Source organism: Leopardus geoffroyi, chromosome B3 (assembly GCF_018350155.1).
Source record: "Leopardus geoffroyi isolate Oge1 chromosome B3, O.geoffroyi_Oge1_pat1.0, whole genome shotgun sequence".
Taxonomy (NCBI): domain Eukaryota; kingdom Metazoa; phylum Chordata; class Mammalia; order Carnivora; family Felidae; genus Leopardus; species Leopardus geoffroyi.
Window position 1 is genome coordinate 125,837,249 of NC_059337.1, and position 26,638 is coordinate 125,863,886.

Consider the following 26,638-nt stretch of genomic DNA (forward strand, 5'->3'; position numbering starts at 1 on the left):
TCTGGATAGGAGTTCTCAGTCAGGTATGTGTGTATTGCAAGTATCTTCTCTCGTGATGTAGCTTGCTTTTAACTCTCTCACCTACTGATAAACAGTTGTAACTTTAATGTAGTCTAGTTGATCAATTTTTTCCTTTACAGTTAGTACTTTCTGAGTCTTGTTTAAAATGTGCTTTTTAGGGGCTGCTTTATTAGAGACTGACTGGTGGAGCTGCCGGGCAAGGTCCCCAGTCTCCCTGAAGCCACATGTGCTAAGCTAAGCCACTGCAAAGCTCTTTCTCTGGAATTTTACTCTTTAGGAAAATAAAAATGAAACTGAAAATGGCTGTTATTCATTCAACAAGATGACAGCAATGGAAGAAGCCACCTACAAGTCCTCACTAGAGATCCAAATTCTGTTCTACCCCTGCTCTTTCTGAGTATGGCTTTTCAGCTTGATTTCTCAGTTTTTCCTTCAATTCTGTGAGCACACCTTTCCCCTCACCCCTCCATGTCCTTCCAATAAACTCTCCTTTAAAAAAAATTTCTGGGACACCTGGGTGGCTTGGTGGGTTAAGCATCCAACTCTTGATTTCGGCTCACATCACAATCTCACAGTTTGTGAGACTGAGCCCTGCGTTGGGCTCTGTACTGACAACACAGAGCCTGCTTGGGAGTCTCTCTCTCCCTCTCTCTCAAAATAAATAAATAAACTTAAAAAAATACTTAAAAAAACTTAACAATTTCTAGTTAGCCAGAGTCTATTTACTGTTGCTTACAATCAAAGAATTCTACTGATTCCTTCTTTCATTCTCCCTATATAGGCATTACCTATTCATGTGGCACTAACCACAAAAGTATAGCTTGATCAGTTACACTGTGCAAATAAGAAATTTCATCTTCTTGAAACTCAGTCCTCAATTCTTTCATGACCGCAGTGTGATTTTTCTTTTCTTTTTATGTTTACTTATTTACTTTGAGAGGGAGAGAGAGAGAACAGGTCGGGGAGGAGCAGAGAGAGAGGGACAGAGAGAACCTCTGTGCTGTCAGCGCAGAGCCTGACACGGGGCTCGATCCCATGAACCATGAGATCATAACCCCAGCTGATATCAATATCAAGAGTTGGATGCCCAACCAACTGAGCCACCCAGGTGCCCCAGTGCAGTACTATTTTCAAAAGCTATGAGCTTTCTGACATCCCAGAGATGGTTCTGCTGTGACACTTACATCAGGAAAAACAATGGCAGTTTCAACTCATTGGCTCCTAGAGAAATGAAGAAGGGGAAATCTAGCTAAATCTGGACATTCTCAAAAAAACCCCAGACAATAAAAAGGTATAACTGAGAGAGCATTAACTACCCTCAACAAAGTATCAGGCAGAGATTGTTCTGCAGCTGTGCCTAAGTCTAATTACTATCTTTTCTTCACTGATAGCTATAATAATGAGCATTGATAATATAAGTAGAAGAGCAAACAATACTTTGTAGAATACTACTTAAATGAGCACTTCTAAAAATCAAATTATCCTAAGTAGGAAGCATGGGGGAAGGGGGTGGCAATCTGCAGAAGCACTGTTATAACTGGAAGGGTGTTTGGGGAACCAGCTCAATAATCACTCACCCAGACCCTTTATGTTTCACAAAATCAGACCACAGGTCAACATGAACAAGAGAGATTTTTTTAAAAACAAAGAAATTATATCTCCAAATGAGTCTAAGCTGGCAAGTCATACACATATTGCACAGATGCAGTTGTAACATTAGGCGTTTCTGGATTACATCTTTTTGAGATGTAATGTGTTTTTAGAAACTATGGTGTTTTTTTCAGCATGACCTTAATGGTGGCAAATCTCTATTCCTAGACATTGAGTGGACTGGATTCTCAAAAACAGTCAAAACCCAGAGTCAAAGCTAGTGAGTAAATTTCTATAAATATATTTCCTTTTTTAAAAAATGGGGACAAACACATTGGGATTCCTGGTCGCTCAGTTCCTTGTATATCAGACTCTTGATTTTGGCCCAGGTCATGATCCCAGAGTTGTGGAACAGAGCCTCGCATTGGGCACCATGCTGAGCATGGAGTCTGTTTGAGATTCTCTCTCTCTCTCTCTCTCTCTCTCCCCCTTTGTCCCTCTCCCCGGCTTGTACTCTAAAATTAAAAAAAAAAAAATTAATGAATTAAAAAAAATGGTAACACAACACAGTGTAGGCTTTGGAGTTAGAGAAATCTGTATTATTATTATTATTTTTTAATTCTGTAGTGTTTTATTTTTATTTTTGAGTGAGAGACAGCACGAGCAGAGGAGGAGGGGAGAGAGAGAGAGAGGGAGACACAGAATCCGAAGTAGGCTTCAGGTTCTGAGCCGTTAGCACAGAGCCCGATGTGGGGTTTGAACCTGTGAACCAGAAGATCATGACCTGAGCCCAAGTCAGACGCCTAACTGACTGAGCCACCCAGGGTCCCCAAGAAATTTCTATTCTGACACTTGCTGGTATATGATCTTGAACACAAGACAGCCTACTTGAGTCCCAGTATCCTTATATGTCAGAAGGGACTAACAGTCTGATGGGTGTAGTTGGTAAATGAGATAATGTATATGAAGCTATTATATCTTTAGCTTTTATTATTGTGACTAAGGAAGGAGAAGGCTTTTGTGTGTTGAGTGTAAACAGGTTCTGAAACAACTTGCCACAAAACAGTTTACAAATTTTAGCCATCACCATTAGTGAGTGACGCAACTTGCACTGTCTCTGGATTTATGCAATCCAGCACAGACCCAGAAATTCTTTCTAAAAGGACCCTAAGAACAAAATACAATGACAGAGTCCCAGTACTAAAGCTGGAGCATTTATTCACAGGTGTGCCTCTTGGTGTCAGAGGAGGCCTAGATGCTCACGTTCTAATTCTGACCCATCCCTAGCAATGCCCATGATGAGGCCCATGCAGAGACGATAGCTTTTGGTGCAGGGGAAAATGAAAGAACTGATGGAGGAAGGAGAAGTTCTCAAGGGAAACCGGATTCACTCAGAGGACATCTTTAACCCATAGACATATACACTAAGGCACTGCAGGAGGATCAGGGTCAGGATGGCTGCTTTAATAAGCTGCATCTTCAAAATTCAGAAGGGCTGTTTTCTACGGTGGTACTAGCCAGGAAGAACAGGCTGGTCTTCTGATGGTCAAGCTTCATTTGTTTCAGCAACTGAATTAACAATCTTTGCTTGGTGTTTGCCTAAAACCTTACTCTGCTCTACTTCTCTGGGAACAAAAATAGGTCATCAAATACCCCACAAAATCTGGTTACCTTGACCCCTGAGTCTTAGTGTCCTTGTCAATAAGATGAGGAAAATCACACCTATTTCACAGTACTATGCAAATTAAATGTGATCTCATAAAAGCATCATTATAGTGTCTGACACATAGTAGTTGCTTGATGAATAAGTTATTATTGGCTTGAAACAAAGAAGGAAATGCAAAATGTTGCATCTGAACTACTGAGAAGATAATCTATAGATTGAGAGAAAAACTTAGTCTAGTCTGGATAATTCTACAATTTGCTGAATCTTGGTTTTGAACAATTGCTATTATATCTTTAATGTATATTTTCTCCAGATACTTTCTCTATACTTCCTTGTTTATCTACATATATTTTACAATTTTGCTTTATTAAAAGAATTAAAAGCCACTTAACCAATTATCCTTGAGAAAATCTATTCATGAATATCCAGGTCTTGTGCTCCACAGGTCTGACATTTTCTTTGAATTACAGAGCTAGAGGATGAGATTCCACAGAGGATGGATATTCACTAGATGATGAAATATTCCTTCAATCAATCCCCTGGGCCATGTGTGGAGTACAGGGGGTCTGTTTCTGTTGTGATCATGACTGTATACCTAACAGCACAGAGTTAGTGGAGGAGTTCTTTTTCAGAGGGGAAAAACAGGAACTGTTCATTCTGTCATCACTGCCTCTTTCACATAATAGATGTGTATGTCCTGTAGCGAGTCAGGGATAATGTGCCAAAGACAGGAAGAGACTGGGTCAAAGGTGTCATTATCTTGTTTGAGACTTCTCCACACAGATGACCACCTTCACGCTTCAAAAACAATGGCTCTCCAATTGTTTTATGGTGATGGTCACTTTGGAAGAGGAATAAACCAAAAGACCAAACACAGGGGACCCTGAATTAGGGCTGGAAGACCTGTCCTTCTGCCACTCAGGGAATTCATTTAATACTCTTGGGCCTCAACTTCCACATCTGTAAAGTGAGCAGGGTGAATTAAATAACACTGGATTTGTCTCGTGTTTAAAACTGTATAATTTATACCCATTCTTCTACTTTTTTATTGTGAAAGACACCAATGGAAACCACCCCACTTTCACCAGAATGAATGAAGAATAAAATATGGCTTTGATCATAAAAATGAAAGAAATGATAAAAGATGAATTCAAGTTAAATATATATACAGTGCTGGGGTACCTGGGTGGCATCTTAACCTGTCCGTTAAGCATCTGACTTTGGCTCAGATCATGATCTCACAGCATGTGAGTTTGAGCCCTGCATCGGACTGTCTGCTGTCAGCACAGAGCCCACTTTGGATCCTCTGTCCCCGCCCCCTCCCCACCCCTCCCCTGCTGGTGTGCGCTCTCTCTCAAAAATAAAATAAAACACACACACACACACACACACACACACACACACACACACACACACTGCCATCCTGCAGTCATTATCAGAGAGCTGCCTGCCCCTTGTGTGATGAGTCTGCTTGTCATATATGCTCTTTGTCACCATCTATGGTAATGACAGAACACTATCTGTGAATCCTCAAAATGGCTCATTTAATTCCAACTTATGAACTGTCAAGACTAACCAGGGCTGCAGACAGATGCGATGCCTCCTCCCCACTAACTGTGGCCAACATGTAAGCTGTAGGCAGCATCAGGAACAAGTGGTGGAGGTTAAGTCACGTTGAACTGGGAAGCAAAAGTGGTAGCCAAATTGCTGAATACACAGGTGTTCTGCATGAGCTGATCATGGCTAACATTTGTTGAGTATTTATTCCAGGGCTTATAGGCATGTGCTTTATATACATTACCTAATGTTTACCACCTGTACTTTGTGAGTCAGGAGGCTAGGGCTACAGAAGCTTAGGGTCCCAGCTCTGCTACTCAGCTATAATGTAATGGCCACTCTTTCACAGAGGGGCTGAACCGGGGACCTCCTGTTTCCTTTCTCCTGTGCCTTCTTTCCAGGTCCAGTGATTCATATTCCTTCCTCTCATTCCTGAGAGATTGGGTAGCTCAGAAAGTTTGACACTTGACTTGCTCTTTGACTTTTAAACAGTGTTTTCCTCTAGGTGCCAAATTGTTCCATGACTACTCCTGTCTTCCTTGATCAAATCAACTGGTACCAGTGGTAACCCTAGGGCGCTTGCTATGTTAGACATTAGTTGGTGTGGTCAGTTTGAGCTAGGATTTGAGCATTTACAGCAAGACATGTTGTAGACTTGCAGAATGGGTAAAAGTGGGTCAGGAACTTAGATTACCACTTCCTAGAAGACAGAGCTGAATGCACATTCCTTTTTGCACTGCACTCAGTTTTGCATCCAGCCATCAACAGGTAAAGAAACAGTATGATATACCAGAAAGAGCAATGGAATAGGAGGGAGTAGAAGAACATGGGCACAGGTCTCCATCACCCCCATTCCTGCCCAGCCACTGCTCCCCTCTCTTCTGCCCACACTGGAATAAACCCTGATATTGAGAACTACCAATGTCAAGGGGTGTTTCTAACTCAGGAGGAGGAAAGAAGAAAAAAGGCTGAAATCTCGTCATCATATTAAAAATGGCAACAAGTTTTCAACATACACTATATGCCAGACACTGTGCAAAAAAATTTTCTTAGATGATCTTATTTCCTTCCCACAAGGCTCCAATGAGAGAGACATTATTATTAACTCCATATAAAGACAAAGAAAATGAGGCACAGAGATGTTAAATAACATGCCCAAGCTGTACAGGTAGGAGCTGGTAGAGCTGAGATTTAAGAGAAGCTTTGCCACTGGAAACAAAGGGATTTAAAGAATTGTGTGAAAGTGCTAGAAAAGGGCAAATTCCTAGGAAACCAAGAGACGCCTGGAGCTGACCTGCTCTGAAACTACCTCACAAGGGGATATCAAATAGAAAGGCAACACATTCCACATATTATCTTTGTTGAGCATAGTTTTGTAAATGAAGGAGGGGCCAGTTAATAGTGCCTGGTGAGACACATGAGCCTGATGGCCCAGCTGTTTGTCAACTCAACACAGTTACGTCCTGGTCTTTGGCCAACATGGCATACCGTACTATCTCTGCCCAAGTAAGTGAACACGCAGAGTGGACATACGTGTGCATGTGCGTGCGTGTGTGTGTGTGTGTGTGTGTGTGTGTGTGTGTAGGATGTGTGCAGTGTAGGCACAAAGCCCACAGGCACACCTTGCATTCTTGGCTAAAATTCCTTCCTCCCCATAAAGAAAAGAGATTATGTGACTGTTTTAGTCATTCTTCTCTTCCTGGAATGGCTTTGGGAGGCCTGTAGTCTGGCTGGGGTTTAACCCTCCGGTGGACCAAGCCTAAAGGCCGGCGACTGACACCCTCTGGGCCTGTGGGTTTGGGTGAGAAAGGGAAGCAGGAACAAGTGTGCAGGCAAAGGCTGTCCTCTGCCGGGAAAGCTGAACTCTCTCAGCTATCCATACTCTCTATCTATACCTGTTCTCAAGATAAATTGAAGTTATTTGGCTTTTTGAAGCTAGAGATTTCATGCTTTCCACAGAAGCTTAATCAGTATAACTTCCCTAAGTCACTCTCCTCCAAACTGCAAACTCAGTGAGACCAAAAGGAGTTAGTTGTATTTTCTAATTTAATCAACTCCCCCCTCTTCCTCCTGTACCTGGTTGATGAATTCTCGCTTTTCCTTCCTGGCAGCATCTGGTCTAGGCTTGCTGTTCAAATGTGCAATGCTAGCTCTGGTTTCATAATGCGAAGGCCTGTATTGATCCTAACTGTACTGGTTTACAGGAACCTGCCAATCCTCTGGAAAATTGGTATCTTCCTGGTTTTTAAAGCAAAGAGATTTCTGGAGTCCCGTCAACTCTTTGTGTGCTTATAATCACCTTTTGATTGCAAACTCTTTGTGTTTCCATTACTCAACACTTCAGGTAAGAATTCTGTTTAAGAAACATGTCCTTGCTTGTAAAACCTGTCAGTCACATAAGGACACTTACAGGCAAATTAATTAAAAAGATAGAACCACATGATTTCAAAGCTCTTCTTGCTGTCTCCTCCTCCTCCTCCTCTCTCCCTCCCTCCCTCTTTCTCTTTTTTTTTTTTCTTTTTCATCCACTGCTTTTATTCTCTATACTGTCTTCTAACAACCTCCTTCCAGGACCTTGCTTCAGTTCATGGATTTTGTCACAAAAGACTAACCAGTCCCATCAAGGAAAATGAAAATCTATCTAAAGATCAGATCAATGACAAGAGCCCTGGGTTTTTTGTTAATTTCTTACAGCATATTCTGGGTATGGGTTGAGATGGTAGGGAAGAGAAACAGGACAAGTAAATCTGAAGAACCTGAAGGGCACAGACTGTGATGTGATCATCTTTGCACCCTCCAGACAGCCAAATGCAGCATTGTCAGTCTAAAACAAATGTTTACTGAGTGACTCCTATGCAGAATCAATGGTGAACAAAACAAATTGGGTGTTTGCCTCCCAAAGACCTTAGCCTCATTATGAGAGAGAAAATTGACTTTAAAAAAAATGGGGTGCCTGGATGGCTCAGTCAGCTAAGTGTCCGACTCTTGATTTCGGCTCAGATCACGATTTCACGGTTTTGTGAGTTTAAGCCTCGCATCAGGCTCCACACTGACAGTGTGGAGCCTGTTTGGGATTCTCTGTCTCCCTCCCTCTTTGCCCCTCCCCAACTCACTCTGTCTCTGTCTCTCTCAAAATAAATAAACTTAAAAAAAAAGATAATTACAAACTATACTAAGTATGATGAAATAAAGGAACACGCTTAGCAGGGAGCATATGCCTGGAGCCCTGCTCTAACCTGGGGGGGTCAGGGAAGTCTTCCCTGAGGAATCTTTGACACTGAAGTGTAGACCTAAAGTATGAGGAGTTAAAGGAGCTGCAAATTACAAGACCTTCAAGAAAGCAAAGGCATTTTCTACTTTTCCAACAACCGGAGTTCCAGTTTTTGTGTGTGTATGAGAGACGTGAATGAAATGCTAGCGATGTCATCCACATCTCTCATTCTATATGCAGTGGAATTAAAATCCCCACTTGAGCTGCCCAAGGCTACTCAGGCTAGGACTAGACCCCCCAGGGGCTGCTGGCTCCCAGCCCAGAGCCCACTGGACCACACCACAAGAACTGGGAGTTTCAGTGGCCACACCAGACTTAAAAAGCAGTGCTGAGGGAACTCTGAGACATACAGACCAAGGGCTTATCCCATATTCAAATGGTATGTAGTGGGTCAGGGATAAAAGTTTTTAATTTTTTTTTTTTACATTTATTTATGAGAGACAATGAGAGAGCACAAGTGGGGGAGGGGCAGAGAGAGAATGAGACACAGAATCGGAAGCAGGTTCCAGGTTCTGAGCTTTCAGCACAGAGCCTGATGTGAGCTCGAACCCACAAACCGTGAGATCATGACCTGAGCCAAAGTCGGACTCCCAACCCAAATAAGCCACCCAGGCGCCATAAAAGTTTTTAAAATGGAACTTTTAAGAACTCAGTGCTGCTTCTAAAGAATGGCTGGAGACGTTCAGATATTTCTGACCAAAATGTTTTCGTAAACCAGCAACAAAGAGTGAACCAGGCAGATTTCTCCATCTGCGTGCAAAGTGAAAACACTACTGTGGTGATGTGATTAATCAATTCAAAGTGGTATTTAAGGTCTGCTGACTTCACCCATTAGTCCAACAAGAACTACAATTAGCCCTAAACTCTAATCTTAACCCACCTGAGAAGCAGCCCCGAGTAAACAGGCAGGGCATTTTCTAAATGCCAGTGACAGACACCTCCTGGGAAGTTAATACCACCTAAGTGACTTTCCTCAGCAGCTTCCCCATTTTCGTTCCTCTCTTTGCAACACTGCTACAGCAAGTAAAGACTAACACCTCCATTTCTCAGTCTCAGTTAACTTGTCCTTCCTTCTCAACAAAGATACAGAGTTGATTAGAAGGACTGGTAAATACAGAGGGAAAGACCCACATTCTGGTCGACTCTGGCATCTCCAAACTTAGAAGTGAACACAACACGGGCAATCATCCAAGAGCTTCACTACCACCTATTTGTTAAGCAAAGACAGTAAGAGAAAGGTTCCCAAAAGAGAGAGAGAGAGAAAGGTTTCCAAAAGCTGCCAGGAGGCATCTCTCAGAAGACAGGTCTCATTAAGAAGGCAGGGAAAGATACTATAGACTACCTCTAAACCTCAAATCCTTCTCCACTTCACATCTCTTCAGGGGACAAAAGATTGGAAATGTCCCTTCAATCAAAACAAGATCTCTCTCAGCCTTTCCATGATTCTTAGCCCCTGCTTTGTGTTGGCTTCTTTGTGTCTGCAAAGAAGCTGCTTCATTGAAACATCATAGAAAACACACACACACACACGCACACACACACACACACACACAGTTGTCCCTCAGACAATGAGGTCGCCTGCATACAGGCATTTCCAATGTAGGCAGGAGACAAAGCCTGCAGAATTCTCAACCTGTTGCTATAGTAGCAGAAAGAATGTGATTCAGGCAGCTCTGCTGAGATCCATATCCAAATCCCTCCAGCTCCCAAAGAGAACATTAACCCTTCACTACCCCTTCTTGGGGGCAGAATCACCTGGGAAGAATCCTAAATTTGTCCTAGGCACTAGATATCATACTCTCAGCATCCACTCACTCATGCATTCACTTAGTACCTAATTAGATCCTCTTATGTTGGATCCTAGGTTTTTGGTGGTAAACAATGCAGATATGGCCCTTGAGACTGAGTAAGAGGAGGTGTAGGATATTAAATTATTGCTCAAATAACAATATATTATGCAGCATTAGCGTTATATGGGAGACACAAGAGGTTTCCAGCAAAACCATCACCAGAATGGAAACAACCTATCCAAGAGAACCAGCTTATACAGTAACGGTAGCAGACTCCATATATTCAGAGCCATTGCAATTACTTGATTGTTTGCATGTGCTAATTTGACAAGACTACCCCTGGAAATGCCTGTTCCAATCATATCATGGCTCCTACGAAGCATTAGTTTAAGTGAGTTGTTTAATCAAATCAGCTTTCCACATAAAATAGAAAGAGCGTTGTTTGTTAGAGAACCACTGCAAGCAATTGCTGGACAGTCACTAGGCAACAGAAATGGCAGGTGAGGGCTCAGAAAATACATGAAATAAGTACAGTCACAGGGACCCTGGGAGGACTTCTATCTAAACAGTCTCCACCCCCATTTATTTCTGTGATCAAAACAGTAACAAAGAAACCTTAGGAAATAGAATTTAGAAATGACCTATAATCCAGCTTATTTTCCTTAACATTATATTACAGAAATCTTATATTATTGAATACCTTCCTGCTAGAATTCTTTATTTCCCATGGAGCATAAATACTAGGAGGGAAGGGCTTCTTAGGAAGAGAAACCCATTAGGTAATCGTAGCCTCATCTGCTTTTTGTGAAACAAGGCAGCATCGATAAGACTGCCAAGAAAAAGCCGAAAAACCAAGAGGACAGGTTTCTAATCTCAGATGGCCAGTAGATGTGGCTTCATGGAAGTTACATAATCTTTTGTATCTCAGTTTCCTCGGAAGTAAATTTAATACACTATGCAGATCCAAAAGCACCGAACGGTCAATAGCAATGCCTATAAACCTGTGGCCTGAAATAAAGTACAGTTGACCCCTGAACAACCCGGGAGTTGGGGAAACGGACAACCCACACAGTTGAAAAATCCACATGTAACTTTTGACTCCCCAGAACCTAACCACTAATAGCCTACGGTTGACCAGAAGCGTTACTGATAAGATTAACCGTCAATTAACATATTTTGTATATGTTTTATATGCTGTATTCTTAACACTGTAAGCTAGAGGAAAGCAAATGTTATTAAGAAAATCATAAAGAAGAGAAAAATACATTTACATTACTGTAAAAAATCCATGTATATATGGACTTGTGCAGTTCAAACCCACGTTGTTCAACATCAACTGTACTCCATTGTTATTCTTAGTAACACCGTAAAACATAGTTTCTGTTGTGGAGAATATCTGAGAAGCTCAATCATATTTCGGAACATGGGTTTCCTATCTCGACCAGAGGCACAGGACTATAGATCTTTCATTAAGCAATCCAGAAAGAGACAGGCAATCAAAAAGTATATTCACAAAAATCTCTTTTAACCACTGCAACATTGGGCTAGTATTTGGGAAAAGGTTCCAAATGATCTGACTAGATGGAAACTCATTTCTTTTTGCCTTGGAAAGAAGTGATGGTAGCAAAGGGATGTGATGTGACCTAACACAATGACTTCACCCCAAATCATGCCCTTCCTGGAAGTGGCCAGTGAATAACCGAACTCATGATCCCTTTACACTTCGGGGAATGGGGTGAGAATAGAAATGGAGGCATTCTAGTGCCATCTTTCTTATCTATCAAGTTTGAGGTAATTATAGGAATTTTTTTCCCTTTAACACTCCATTGCAGATCATAGCAGCAAAGACACTTACTTCTACACTTTCTGGAACCCAGTTTTGACTTCACCAGCTTTTCAAAGAAGGAAAAAATATAAATCCCTCACATGTCCTTCCCCCATCATGGGAGTTTACTTTAATGACCCTAATTCTTTACTTCTCTCTGTACCCATGCCCTCTGCCATGTGACTTTGCGGTTTCTCTCTGCAAATTTGTATTTCCCTAGCTTTTGACAGATTTGGCCATATGACCTGCTTTGTCCACCAGGATGTTAACAGTCAATGGCATAACCCAGAAGCTTGAAATGAGCTATAGCTCATTGTGGCTTCTTCTCTTCTATGTCTGCTATCATTGTGAGAAGACCGTGCCCAAACAGTTGATCTGAGAGAAAAATTGAGGGACATGTAAAATAAAGCCACCCCCGATGAAGCTAAGTCAAGATCAGTTGATTCTTCCCACCCTAACCTGCAGACATAGGGATTAATAAAAATATATTGTTGTGGGGCACCCAGGTATCTCATTCGGTTAAGGTCCTACTCTTGGTTTTGGTTCAGGTCATGATCTCATGGTTCCTGGGATTGAGCCCCAGGTAGGGTTCTGTGCTGATAGTGCTGAGCCTGCTTGGGACTCTTTCTCCCTGTCTCTCTGCCCACCCCACCCATGAACTCATGCCTATTCTCTCTCTCTCTCAAAAATAAATAAATGAACTTTTTAAAAAAAGCATATTGTTGTGTGCTAGTGAGATTTTGTGGTTGTTTGTAATGTAACATTATTGTAGCAACAACTGATACACCCACCACAGCAAAAATTCACCTGTAGTTTAAGGGCTAAAACATTGTTTGCCTTGTTTTCTTAATAAGTAACAAGTAAGGGCCCTATTACATCCCCAATGCCAAAGACTTATTCAGGAAATCTATACAATGTTCTAAATCTCACGGGATACAATAGTAAAAGTGTATAATTGCAGCCATCAATCTGCACCTGTGAACTTTTCTCATCCAGGATCAGGTCAATGTGATTGCTCAAAGGTGACTATAAACTTTTCTTATGTGGCTCGAGATACAGTAAAACCTTGATTTGCAAGCAAAACTCATTCCAGAAACATGCTTGTAATCCAAAGCACTTGTCTATCAAAGAGAATTTTGAGAATTGCCTCAGTTGTGATCATGTGACATTCAGCATCACGTACTACTCGTATTGCCAGACATTGCTCGTTTATCAAATTAAAATGTATTAGAAATGTTGCTCGTCTTGCGGAACACTCACAAAACAAGTTACTCGTGATCCAAGGTTGTACATATATCAAATCAGTAAAGAATTCTGAACCACTGGAGTGTTGTTTGCCTAAGTACAGAGGAACTGGGATCACTGCATCTTTCAGTAATGTAAGGGACTAACAAGACCATTGGCTTATTGGTTTTCAATCCTAGCCAATCACCAGAGCTTCCTAAATTACAGATTCCTAGTCCCCATCTATAGATGTTTAGTTGAATAATCTGACATAGGTATATGTGTTGTTAAAAAGTTCTCAAAGTAATGTTGATGATCACAAGAATTGGAAATGTCCCCCATCTAACAGAGTTCCTCCGTTGATTGAATTTCTCATGCTGAGTTGCACCAAGCATTTGTGGTGATGTTAGCAGACCAAGGAGTGAACACAGGAGCACTATCTCCAGGTGACCACACGAATTCATTCGTTATTATTAGCGTAACAAATCATCCGATGTTCAGTAGCTGAAAACAGTATGCACTACTTATTGCTCCTGAGTCTTCGGACCCATTTGTGTGACCTCTCCTGGGCCCACTCACATGTCAGGTCAGCTGGCTGGTCCAGGATTTCCTCCTCACATATCTGCTCAAGACCACCATCAGCTGGGGATACAAGGGTCTCTGGGCCACAGCAAGTGGGTCCAGGAGTGTCCATGTGGTGACCGGGCTAGATTCTAGGTGAGCAAGTAGAAGCGTGAGAGGCCGCTTCAGCCCTATGCTGGGGACTGGTACACATTCACCCTTCTACTTCTGCACATTCTATTGGTCAGAGTAAGTTACAAGGCCAAGCCCACATTCAGGGGCTGGGTAATTAGACCCCACCTCTTGACAAGAGGGGCTACAAAGTCATATCACAAGAGATTAGCTTCAAAGTCTATTATACAACCAAAGGGAGAAAAAGGTTGCCTTAAGTCAAATATGATTTCTCAGTGCAGGACGAGGTTTTGACCCTAACTTCAAAAAAAAGTTATACAATTGTTAGGGTGAAGTTTCATCTGATACTCCTCATTTCTACTCCTGCCTGCCTTCACACACCTTACTTACTCCTCAAGACCTCGGTCTCATTCCTTTCAGCACTTTCATATTATCCTCTGAGGTTTTTAAAGATGATGTGGGTGACATGCCATCCTTATGAGGACTTGTTCAGGGTGAGTCTTTCCATGATGTCTCTTCTTGGCTTAGGATGTGTCTACAGATGAAATGTGACCAAATGATCATAGGGCTACATCCTGCAAAGGACCCCACAGCATTAACTGAAGAGCACCAATGCCTAGGAAATATTACAGGAAAAAGATAACACACTAGACCAGAAAAGAGCCCTGAGGAGCAGGAAACTGGCACTCACTGAAGATTCCAGACCGAGGCTAATTATATTCTAGCCGCCAGCTGCTTCACTCCACTCCTACTTCACTTGCTGGTGTTTGATCACTTAGGAAGCGCACTAAAAGGGCGGTGACTGGATCAACAACCGTGCCCCTGACCCAGGCCCTAAGATGTATGCAGCCTGGGGGTATGTAGCAGCCACTTATTACAGCATCCCTACAATAAAGGTGTTGCTTTCTGTTTTTTTAGAAAAACCACCACGACCTTTGGAAGTCTCTAAACACCTCCTTGTGAGGTTTCGGACAGCAGGGGGGTGGTAGGGAAAAGAATTCCAGCAACCAGGAAACACAGGATGGCAGAGAAGTGGCCAGGGCTGGGTAGTAGTGCACGGAGGCTCTTTGGAAGGGATGTGGATACAAAGAATGGAAGGAGAAAGCACGTGCTGCTCACACGCAAGGTTGTCTTAAGTGCATATTTGGTCCCCAAGCATGTGGCCAGTCTTCAATCTGCTTGCTATCACTGCTCAAGAGACTAAGCAACAGGACTGGATGAAAAACACAATGAAATGAAAAGAAATGCTAAACTCACCAGAAAGATGCCTCAGAAAAGCCAAATTCAAGAAGGTATTGCGTTTAATTTAGTTTGAGAAAAAAACTCCATAAAGTTTTGAAAATGTGTGGACAGGCCATTAATAGGAGGAAATGTTGCTGCACCCCTCCAAATTGTCTTCCACTCCCGAGCACTTGATCGGGGAGTGAGGCAGGTATGGTAGGACTGGTGATGTTTTAGACCTGAACACGTAGGAACCAAACCGCAAACACTCGTGAAGGCTAGAAGCGCTACCAAGCGCAGTCAACTCTGCGGGTGGCTTGGAGTGGCATCCGTCTGTTTCTCAATCACAACTCAATAGAGTCGAAAATATAAACTTCGCATCCCAGGTAAAATTACCATAATCGTGCCCACCCTCACTAGACAGAAAAAACAACAACAACAACAAAGTAAGTGACATTCTTGGATGGTCTCTTAATGAGCTGGCTGACTGGGCTGCAGTCAGACTATGCTTTTGATTAATTAGCCAAGAGGAAACCAAAGATATAAGAAAACAAACTACTCGTATGATCACCACAGGAACCTTGATAATGATAATGATGACGAATTACTCATTTCTTGTCAACAAAAGGTAAAATGTATCGTCCTGAAACTCAGAAGAAGGGTATGCAATCTAAGAAGGGGATTTTCACCCTGCCTGTGCCCCTTCCCACTTACACACACACACATGCACACACAACTTCATACCCTTCTTGGTACAGTACTTTTTAGGGCTACTGTTTACCGCTGCTCTGAAAACCTACCTATGTGATGTACAGGTTGCTCCTTATAGAGAATCCTTAAGTTGCCTGCACAGAGGTGCCAAGAATGAACCTGTACTACATTTGCAGGGACACTTGGGCACAAGCCAAACTTCCACATGTGTCATGGGAGTGCCTCAGCTTTGGGCAGTTTCTACTGCAGTTTCTAAGCCATTCTCTTACAAAACCCCCTTAGCTCAGACGTAACCACAATACAATTCCTCAAGGCTAAAAGAATGGGGCTGTCTCAAATATACTCTAGTGGTGTAGTTTCAAATTCACATTACACTTCTAGCTTTATCTTTCCTACAACCTTTTTCCTGAAATCTCCCCAGGTAGTAAAGTTTGGGCTAGGCCAGGAACCAGAGGCAGCAGTTTTATTTTTTCCCATGCCAGTGCAATCAATGGCTTGTGTTTAGAATAAATATTTGAAACTCAGAAGCCTGCTAACAATGCAGCACTTGATTACTCTGAATTACTCTCACCCACAGCAATTGAGGGAGAAGTCGTTGGCACCAGCCCCACGGAAAAAAAAAAAAAAAAACCTGCTTCCCAGCCTCCTCCGTTTGCCTTCCAACCCTCCCCTCAAAGAAGTCTCCACACACTACACAAAGATCTCAGTTTTCTCCCTTAAATACCACATGAATCCCACATTGAACATCTGACTTTCTTCTTCCCACAGCAGCACAGATTTACTTCAATACTTTCATGTTCACATATATTTAATTAGACCAACTTATCTTGTAACTCTCTTATTCACACCCCTCTGCCAGCATCCTTCATTCAACGCTGAAATCTTTTAAAAAGGGTTTTCTGTTTGCTCATTTTAAGACAAAATGTCATCTTGGTCTGTTCTAAAGCTATAGTAACAAGCTACTTTTCAATTTAGTCAGAGGTGCCCATGTATTAAAATGGCCACAATCCTTAGCACTTTCCTTCCTTCAAAAGCTATCTGGTAAATGATATTCTTTGGGTTTCTTTTCTTTTCTTTTCTTTTCTTTTCGGAGGGCCAAAAGGGTAAACTGTACTAACCAGAAATAATTAGTATGTTAAGTTTTGTTTCAAGGCCAGACTAACAGGTTACAAGTTCTAATAAACCCTGCTGGGGGAAGACATTTCTTTGTCTTGGGACCACTGAGAGCAAACAAACAAAACACCTTTAATTCCATCAGAAACTCTCCCATCTAAAAAACATAACTGAAAAGAAAAGCCAACACCAAAGCAAATGAACTAAGTGGTCCCGCTGCTGGCAGCCCTTACCATTGGGAGCAGAGGCCCCCTCCGGACCCCCGCAGGGGCTCTGGCTCCTCCTGGGGTGGGGTAAGGGTGGTGAGGGGTCCAGGACTTGGGTGCAGGTAGAGGTATGCTCCGTGCATGCTTGAACAGGACTCACCGCCGTCTGCCTGCCTGTCTGCCACTCCGTCCTCTCGTCTGGGTGGGAAGGGCCAAGATGAAAAAAAAAAAAAAAATGTGCAGGTTACTCACTGGCCTTCCCAGGCGGGCACACCCAGGAGGAGGGAGAGGCCAAGCACAGACAGGGAGATTCTTCAGAGGCCATGCCTGAGATCTTGATTCTGATTCCTTTTGTTAATACTTCCTGAACTTTAAACCCAATCTGCACCAACATGGGTATTTTGGGGGAGGCCAATAACACTTGGGTAATTAGATTCCAAGAGCTTCATGCAAAGGTTACTTTGAAAAGGCAGTGCTTTAGTGCACGTACTTTTAAATTTAATCCTGAAATTTGTTTCCGCTGTGTTTGAGCATTAACACTAGAACAGGAAATGAGAGTAAGGGGGCAACCTTGGTGCAGGGGCCTGGAAATGCCTGGAGCAGGCAAACCTGGGTGTGATTAAGACAGTGAATTTCTCTATCTTTTAGGCACTAAATTTTAGAGAAACAGGATTCTCAACAGTCTCCTAAAGTCTGTGAACCTTGCCTTGTATAAGAGACACAAGCTTGAAATAAATAGGTATCCAGAAATCAAGATTTTAGAAATGGATTCCCACTGAAAATGCAAGACCTTGTTACCTGATAGCCTGACTTCTGATAAATCCTGAAATGAAGCCTTTCATAAATGGAGGGACCCTTCAGTAATTTGTCCTTTTATCAATAGAAGGAGATGGGGAGATAGGGCCAAGGGTGAGGAGGACGGAACTAACCCTATTAGTACCGACTGTGGACGAGGTACTTCTCTTACCTAATCCTGAAAATGCCTTTCTGAGGGAAGTATTCTTCCTCTTTCACATGTGAGCACCCTGAGACTCTGAGATTAGGTAGCCTGGCTAGGGCTCAGCCAGCTAGGGAATGGAAGACTCAGGATTTGGACCCAGGTTTGCTTGAATCTGAGACCCAGACTCATCCACCAGGTATGTCACCCACAGTTATGTCACCCACATTTCCTGGTATTCCACCAGGTATGTCCCCCACAATTCCTGAAGAAATAGTCACCTTTTCTCCTTTTGCAGTCCACCTAAGCCTAAGTTACCTTTTCTTAGATTTTTACATCAGTTCCAAAACTGATGTGCTGTGAAATACAATTCTGCAGGATATTAACAGGTGTAACAAAGGTTAAAAACAATGTACTGTATAGTTTTCTGTATGGTAGCTTTTCACAATCTTTAGTATACTACCATATATGGTACACCTCCAAGCTCGAGACTTAGTGTGCCACTCGTCCTTTCCTGAAGGCTTTGTGAGTGGGAAAAGAGGATATTTTGGGTTGGGGAAACACTGTTCTAGAGATGGGTCACTGTTGTACTTTTCTCCCCCTCTGCTACAATCTGAATGTTAGCTTCCTTCCAAAATTAACATGTGGCATCCTAATGCCCAAAGTGGTGTCAGGAGGTAGGGCCTTTGGGAGGTGATTACATAATAAGGGTGGAGCCCTCATGAAAGGGATTCCAAAGGGGTTTCCACACACTTGCCTAGCCCCTTCCACCATGTGAGGACACAAGGAATCTTCCACCTACAAGAGGACCCCTGCCTGACCACGTTCCCACCCCAATCTCAGATTTCCAGCCTCCAGAACTGTGAGAAATAAATTTCTGTTGTTTACAAGCTACCCAGTCTGTGTATCTTGTTACAGCAGCCCAAGTAGACCAGGAAATCTTTTTTTTTTTTAATTTATAAAAAAATTCATGACAAAAAAGTTCAAACAGCATACAAGGGTATAAAGGAAAAAGTGAGGATCTACCTATTCTTTGTAACCACCAGTCCCACTCCCCAGAGGTAAGCATTCTTAGAAATTTCTTAGGAATCTGCTTTAGAAATTTTTATGCATATGAAGCACATATGAACACCCTTTTTAAGATATCACAATTGGGATTAAAGCATACCCACAATGCGTTATTTGGCACTTAAAAAATGTTAATGATAGAGTTGAGATTTTTCATATCAGCCTACAGAATTGCTACTGATAAATCAGAGAAAAGCAAAAGGAACATCTATAATATGGGATTACTGCTTTATAAAAGGGTCCCCTACCTGGGTCACAGTATACCTCAAGACTAGAAGTCACAATGCCCAGCCTCGCCTTCCGGTTCTGTGTAACCTCCACACTTGACACTCATGTATAAGATGGAAAGAACCTAAACCCTACCTCATATCATAGGTTGTCGTGAGGATCAGTAACAATGATGACAATGACATCCCAGCCACCATTTATTGAGCAGCTACTCTGTGCCAGGCATTTTTCTTAATGCCTTCTATGTATTAATTTAAGCCTTGCTCTCAACAACCCTGTGAAGTAGGTATTACTATTAGACCCATTTTACACATTGAAAGAGCCATCTCCCACTGCATACCTAGCACACAAGTGCACAATAAATGCTTGAAGTTGTATCAATTAAGTAAACATGATGTCAGCAACCTTGATCTTTGACACAATATACTCCTCACAGTGGCACTGTAAAGCGGATCCCATTTTTCCCTTAATAATGTTATAATTAAGGGTTTTGTTCCCAAACCTCACCTTGGCTTACTATAAATTCTAGACATAATAAAGTCTTGTAGAAACACAGCTACAACAAATCTCATAATCATTCAAAACAGCGAAATGAGGTTCCATGGCTCAGAGCATTTGAGAGATTGGCTGCTACAACCCCTCCTCTTTATTGATCAATGAAATCATATCCAGAAAATATGTGGGTCTTCTCTAAGACCTTGTTACACTATCTCAGCATGAAACAATTTTTAATTGTGCATACATTTCAAACCCATGTGATTAAGGGGCTCCAACATAATTCTATATGTATATACAAAATATACGGTATCACAAATCTGACACAACATTAATACACACGTTAGAACAAGCATCGAACATTTAATTAGAAGTAGCTTTCCCTGCCTCCTTAGAATTTTAAAGGTCATTTCAGGAATGGTGTGACTGACTCAGTTCTCCTAGAAAGACTAGGAATAATGTGAATACCATCTTATTCTCTCAATATATTTTCCTATAGAAGCCATAGGCCTTCAAAATCAGTCCACTGGGTACTTTTCCCCTACACGTGGTGGTGGCAGCACTTCTACAGTTTGAGGCATCACCCTGGGCCTTAACTTTAGTTCGGGGTGCCCATGCTTTGACCCGATCCTCCTGTCCATCTCTCTCTCATTCTTTTCTTTTCTTTTTTTCCTCCCCATCTACCTTCTCAAGCAAAGAAAGCCTTGACTCCTTCCCTCCTCCAGCTGTGACTCTCACACCCATATTAGACTCTGGTCAACAGCACAGTATTGAGAATGTGATAGGAGCTTATTCGTTTGGGGGGGGGGGCATTTGTCCCCCATCCTGCCCTCTTAATTTAGCACAATCTTCAAGTCCAATGCATTATTTCTTATTCCCAATTACATCCAGCCATGACCATCCACAAAGAAAGAAGTCTACGCCAGGAATGGAAGGCGCAGCACTGCTCTGACATATGCACACACTTAAAAGACACGAAATGCTTGCTTCAGCTGCTCTGCAATCAGCAGTTGGGAAGGGGGCACCTGGGGGGCTCAGTCGATTAAGTGTCTGACTTCAGCTCAGGTCATGATCTCACAGTTTGTGGCTCTGTGCTGACAGCTGGGAGCCTGGAGCCTGCTTGGGATTCTGGTTCTCCCTCTCTCTCTCTCTCTGCTCCTCCCTCACTCACAGTCTGTCTCTCTCTCAAAAATAAATAAACATTAAAAAAAAAAAGGGTTGGGAAGGAACAACAGTGCTCGATTGCATCCAAGACAGGGCTTGGGTCCCAGTTTAGTTATGTTCTGATGAAGTCAGAGGTCAGAGTTCCAGTTTCCTGGTCTCTAAAGTGAGAATCATCTACCTCATAAGGCTGTGATTGAAGATTAACTGAAAGAAGTATGTAAAACATTTTGTAAATGGCACAGCACCACACAAATATCAGATAGTGACCATCACGGCTTCCGGCTCTCTAAATGTGTTGGCGGTGGAGCACGACAATCGCTTTAAAAGAGGAACCAAGTTGTTTCTGTTCATCATCTCCCACCACATGGCCTACTCAGCTGCTGTTCCCAAGGGAGGTCCATCACGATATTAACTGGCAGGTGAGCATAGATCCAGAAGAAAACAGACCAGCTTAATTTCATGTGGACACAGACGTTTTCCTCCATTCTTGCTTTATCAGATTTTCTGAACTACTTCCTTTTGGCATAATTATAAACCTTTTTGCTTTAAGCCTTTAAGCTTTTTGTTATAGGGGCACCTGGGTGGTTCAGTTGGTTAAGTGTCCAACTCTTGATTTTGGCTCAGGTCATGATCTCATGGTTCATGGGTTTGAGGCCCACTTTGGGCTTTGTGCTGACAGCACTGAGCTTGCTTGGGATTCTCTCTCTCCCTCTTTCTCTGCCCCTCCCCAGCTCACACGCATGCTCTGTCTCTCTCTCAAAATAAATAAACTTAAAAAAAATCTTTTTGTCATAAAAAATTTCAAGCATATATAAAAGTGGAGACAAAGGTGTAACAAACCTCCATGTATACATCACCAGCTTCAACAATTACCAACTCATTCACATCTTGTTTCACCCATTTCCCTCCCCATTCTGGATTATTTGGAAGCAAATTTTCAGTATCATATCATTTTATCCATATACATTTTTGCAGGTATCTCTAAAAGATAAGGATTCTGTGTGTAAACATAACCAAAATATTACATCAAAACTAAACTATAATTACTATATTACTGTAATCCAATATCCGGTTAGTGTTTAAATTTCTACAAATCTTTGAAAGATTTTTTTTTTGTACTTTGGTCAAATCAGTTAGGCAACTGGTAGATACATGTTGTTTTTTTCTAATCCAAAACTTCTTCATCCATCTTTATTTTTTTTTCCTTGCAATTTATTTGTTAAAGAAGCTGGTTAGTCATATAGACTATCCCACGACCACATCTTGACAATGGTGTGATTTAACATGTTCATCTGCCCGTGAATTTCCTGTGAATTCACAGTTAAATCTAGAGGCTTGACCCAATTCATGTTTGGTTTTTGGACAGAATAGTTACTTGATAGGTGTTCTTGTGTACTTCCATCGGGAAGCAACTCATATTTGATTACCTCTGGTTGTGTGCACTTGGCAGCATTGAGAATCAGCATTGAGGGCATTACTTCATGGGGACTGGAAAATGGTGATTTTTCTCCCTTTACTTCTTCATTTATTAAATGGGATGCTATTATTATTAAAAGTTGATATTTGACTGAAATTAAAGCATGAAATGAAATGAAATGAAAGACAAAAAAAGAAAACCATTTTTGTCTGATATATTTAAAAAAATTTTTTTAATGTTTATTTATTTTTGAGACAGAGAGAGACAGAGCATGAACGGGGGAGGGGCAGAGAGAGAGGGAGACACAGAATCGGAAGCAGGCTCCAGGCTCTGAGCCATCAGCCCAGAGCCCGACGCGGGGCTCGAACTCACAGACCGTGAGATGGTGACCTGAGCTGAAGTCGGACGCTTAACCGACTGAGCCACCCAGGCGCCCCTGTCTGATATATTTTAAACAATATATCAGTTCCTTCCTATCTACATATCTCATTAATAATGAAAAGATCATTTTAAAGTTTAATTAAAAAAAAAATACTACTCGACTTATGAGGGAAACCTTCAATCAAAAGGTAGAGAAGGACTGGTCCATGGTACATCATTCAGATTCAAATGTGATTCCTTCAATTGTGAGCTCTTTTTTTTAATTTTTAAAAATGTTTATTTATTTTTGAGAGAGAGAAAGAGTGTGAGCAGAGAGAGAGAGGCAGAGAGAGTCAGAGACACAGAATCTGCTGCAGGCTCCAGGCTCTGAGCTGTCAGCACAGAGCCCGACGTGGGGCTTGAGCCCATAAGCCGTGAGATCATGACCTGAGCCAAAAGCAAGAGTTGGACACTTAACCGACTGAGCCACCCAGGCACCCCACAATTATGAGCTTTAGGACTTTGCTCAAGGTTTTTGGCATTCTTACCTTCATTTGGCATCCTTATTCTCTTTTCTCATCTACAAAATAGGCATAATAATGCCTATCTTATGACTCCTGTGAGGATTTATGGTAAAGTATGCAAAGAGCCTGTTCCAGTGGCTGAAAAATAGTAGATGCTCAATAAATTATAGTTACTACTAGTTGACCATTGTCTCCCCTGTAACTAGCACAGTGCCTGGCAAACAGCAGTAGCTCAATAAATGCTGGATGGAAAAAGTGTTGATTCTTTTTACTCTGTCCCAAGCTGATGGTACTTTAATATTTCAAGACATTGGGGATACAGATGTGAACAAAAAGTCCCGTTCATGAATTTATGCAGGAATGGAAGAGGGAATTGTTTGCTCCCAGGGGAATTATTCCAGTCGGCTCTTTTGAAAATAAGTCCTATTAGTAACCCATGGGGTCAGGACATGAGAGGGCAGCACGACGAACTCAACTACATGAGAAGACATGAGAAGACATCAATTTTCACCAAAAGGAAAATATACCAGCATTGTCATCATATTTGACCTGAGGTGCATTAAGGCCTCACTCAGTGTGCTGGGTTTAACTGTGTCCCACAGAAATGGAGGCTAAAGTCCTAAGCTTCAGATTTGAGAATGTGACTTTATCTGAAAATAGTCTTTGAGAATGTAGCCAAGTTAATATGAGATTTTACAGCATTAGCGGGGGGCTCTAAATCTGATGACTGGTGTCCTTATAAGAAGGCACCAGAGGTATCAAGGTACACAGGAAAAAAGACGGGATGAAGATAGAGTCAGAAATTAGTTATGCTGCATAAACCAAGAAATGGCAAGGATTGCCAGTAACTACCAGAAACTACAAGAGGCAGGAAGGACTGACTTTTCCCTACAGCTATCTGAGGGAACATGGCCCCACTGACATGCTGTTTGGGATTTCTAGCCCACAGAACTGTGAGAGAAAAAATTTCTCTTGTTTTAGGTCACCCAGTTTGTGGTAAGTTGTTATGGCAGCACTAGGAAACGAATACATCCAGTGAACCGAGACCAAAGGTATAGACCAATCAGCCCACCTGTGCCTGTAACTGTCTAGTGAGAAAGAGGAAAGGAGAGGGGGGAATCCCAGACAAGAGAACCTGTTCCATTTTAATTCATCTTGTATAAACTGGGCCTATGACTGACTCTTCAAAGCTATGCAAGTACCAGCAGGCAAGCCTGCTTTACCTGAAAAGCAAGTAGGCAGAAGTCATGGAACTTGCTGGCACTGACACTTTGGGAATGAGCATGCTCTCTGTGGAATCTGGCAGGCGGAAAGGGGCAACAGTGCTGTCCAGGCAGGCGTGGTGGGGACAGCACTCTAGCCTAGGCATCCACCTTTCTATCCTTAGTGTATCTCAGGAAGTCTCTGTGGTCTAAAGGTGATGCTTCCAAACACTCCAGTAGTCACCTAATCACGCTGAGCCCCAGCAGACCACCCCTCAACAGTAAGAAGTCAATGCAACGGTGTGGTAGGGGACCTGGCACGCAGATGGTACTGGCTTGGTACCCTTTGCAAAACCATTGTCTGGATATCTGTAAACAGAAAATTGTGATGGGGGCCATTCACAAACACTCACTGGGCCCCCTTTGTGTGCCAGGCACTGGGCTGGACACTGGAAAAATGAAGAATGAGCTACAGTCTTCGATAAAGTGATTGGATGGACGTGGGATCGGAGATGGCTTTTTTCCTTAAAATGTCTTTTCATGTTATAATAATGTTTTACAATAAAATGCTTAAAATTGAAACTCAGATCTAATTTTTTTTTAAAGATGTGGGAAAAGCGGTCACAGGCAGCTGTTTTGTTATTTATTTATTTCACAAATATATATGTGTATATATTTACAACACTGCTCAATCCTTCAGCAAGGCAATGCTCCAGGCACCTAGGGAGATAGTGCTGCCCTCCAATTTACCCCCACCCACACTGCACGCTAACATGGGGTCAGTAACACATGATTTCACACTTAATTGGTAGCTAATTATTTCAGATGTGCTAGTTTTATTTTCCCGGATTAGCTCCCCCACAGCAGGAATTCTCTCCTTTCACACCATCTGTTAGCACCTACTCAAAAGCCCACCATGCCCCAGGATTAGCTGGCCTTGCAGATGGAACTCTGTGACTGACTTCTACCTTTCCAGAAAACGAGCCATGACAAGCTGCCCCAGTGGTTATGTTAGGGCAAGGGAGGAGGCAGAAGAGACTGTGACTAAGAATCCCGCTCACTTTTAGGATCTGTTTAATCATTTCCTATTGGTGTGCCCTGAAATGGCACCACTGAGAGCATAGGGCAAAACATGCGAGTGGGTCTAAGGGATCCACCTATGAGGCACCAGTGCCCAGGAGACAGATGTGAGCATGCATGTACACATGCGTGCATGTGCACTGGCATGCGTACAACACCTGCAGCCTAAAGCCAATAAAGGCCTTCTCAGCGACTTTAGAATTTTATTGTCCACTGTGGCTGCCACAGATGCTTGGGATATTTGCTGGAAGCAACAAGGAGAATTGGCCCCACACGTCTCGGAAATGTGGGGGCAGGCATATTAAGTGACAGACACTGGGCTAAGTTCTTCACTTCACATCTACTCTTTTATTTATTCCATTCAGAGGCGCTACCAGGTCGTCCTGACCCTGTTTCAGTGGTTGGGAAACTGGCCAGACGGGGCAGAGCCAGGATTGGATCTCGTGCCTTGGTGAGTCTAGCAAAGACTTCCTGCATGACCACAGTTCAACACTATGGCCATATGTGCTGACAGAACCAGGATCAAGCAAAACTGTTAGTCCCCAGCCTTTTTTTTCTTCCATACCCAAAGCCATTGCTCACCAGTAGAAGCACTGAACTTTGGAGAATCAAATGATTCCACAAGGCTGGCCTCTACACATACCTCCAGCCTTGGACAGAGGAGAAAAAGAGAACCCCACTGTTAACTACCAAAGTAAGTTGAAAAGCTGCATCCTCCCTCCTCTGCATGCTCAGCAGCTAATTGAGGTTAGAGCCATAGAAACCAAACAAAAGGCTCCCAGGAGCCCACACTGCCTAGCCTAACTGCTGCCAGCCACTGTGGGAAGAGAAAAAGGGAGCCCCTCCCTCCTTCATTCCTCAACAGCTTAATGAAGATTTGGCCTGTCATCTTCCCAGGAACAAATTCTGTGGCTATCTGAAAGGGACTGATTTTTATTCTCAAACAACATAGCAGATCCGCCTTTGAAACCAGAGTCAGCAATAAAATGGGTCATAAACATGTATATGAGGTTATAAGACCTGAGAGGTGACTGGATTTCTCCCAGCCCTAAAATTAAACTCCTTAGGAAGTCCCTCAATGTCACCACTGGGGAGGGAGGGAAAGTTGGTGGAGGTCATGGCTTTCACTGTGCCACTAATACAGATGGCACTTTTTAGGCCAGGACCTCCTTGGTCTTGAAGCTACAGGCTTAGCTGCCTGATACCATGTACCAGCAAATGAGAATATCCAGCTTTCTTTGCAAGTTAGGCATGATTCTGAAAAAAAGCCACATT

General features: G+C 42.4%; 1 protein-coding gene across 5 annotated transcripts in view; it reads right to left on the bottom strand.

Annotated features, from left to right (window-relative positions):
* The window catches only part of STON2 (stonin 2), a 153,010-nt gene that overhangs the window by 42,176 nt on the left and 84,196 nt on the right, over window positions 1-26,638 (bottom strand). For 3 of the 5 annotated variants that reach the window (XM_045451769.1, XM_045451768.1, XM_045451767.1), the window contains one exon: window positions 16,916-17,086. The exons of the other annotated variants lie outside the window; for them this stretch is intronic. In XM_045451769.1, coding sequence (XP_045307725.1) covers window positions 16,916-17,086 — 171 coding nt within the window. The remainder of the gene's footprint in view (window positions 1-16,915; window positions 17,087-26,638) is intronic. 5 annotated transcript variants of the gene reach the window in all.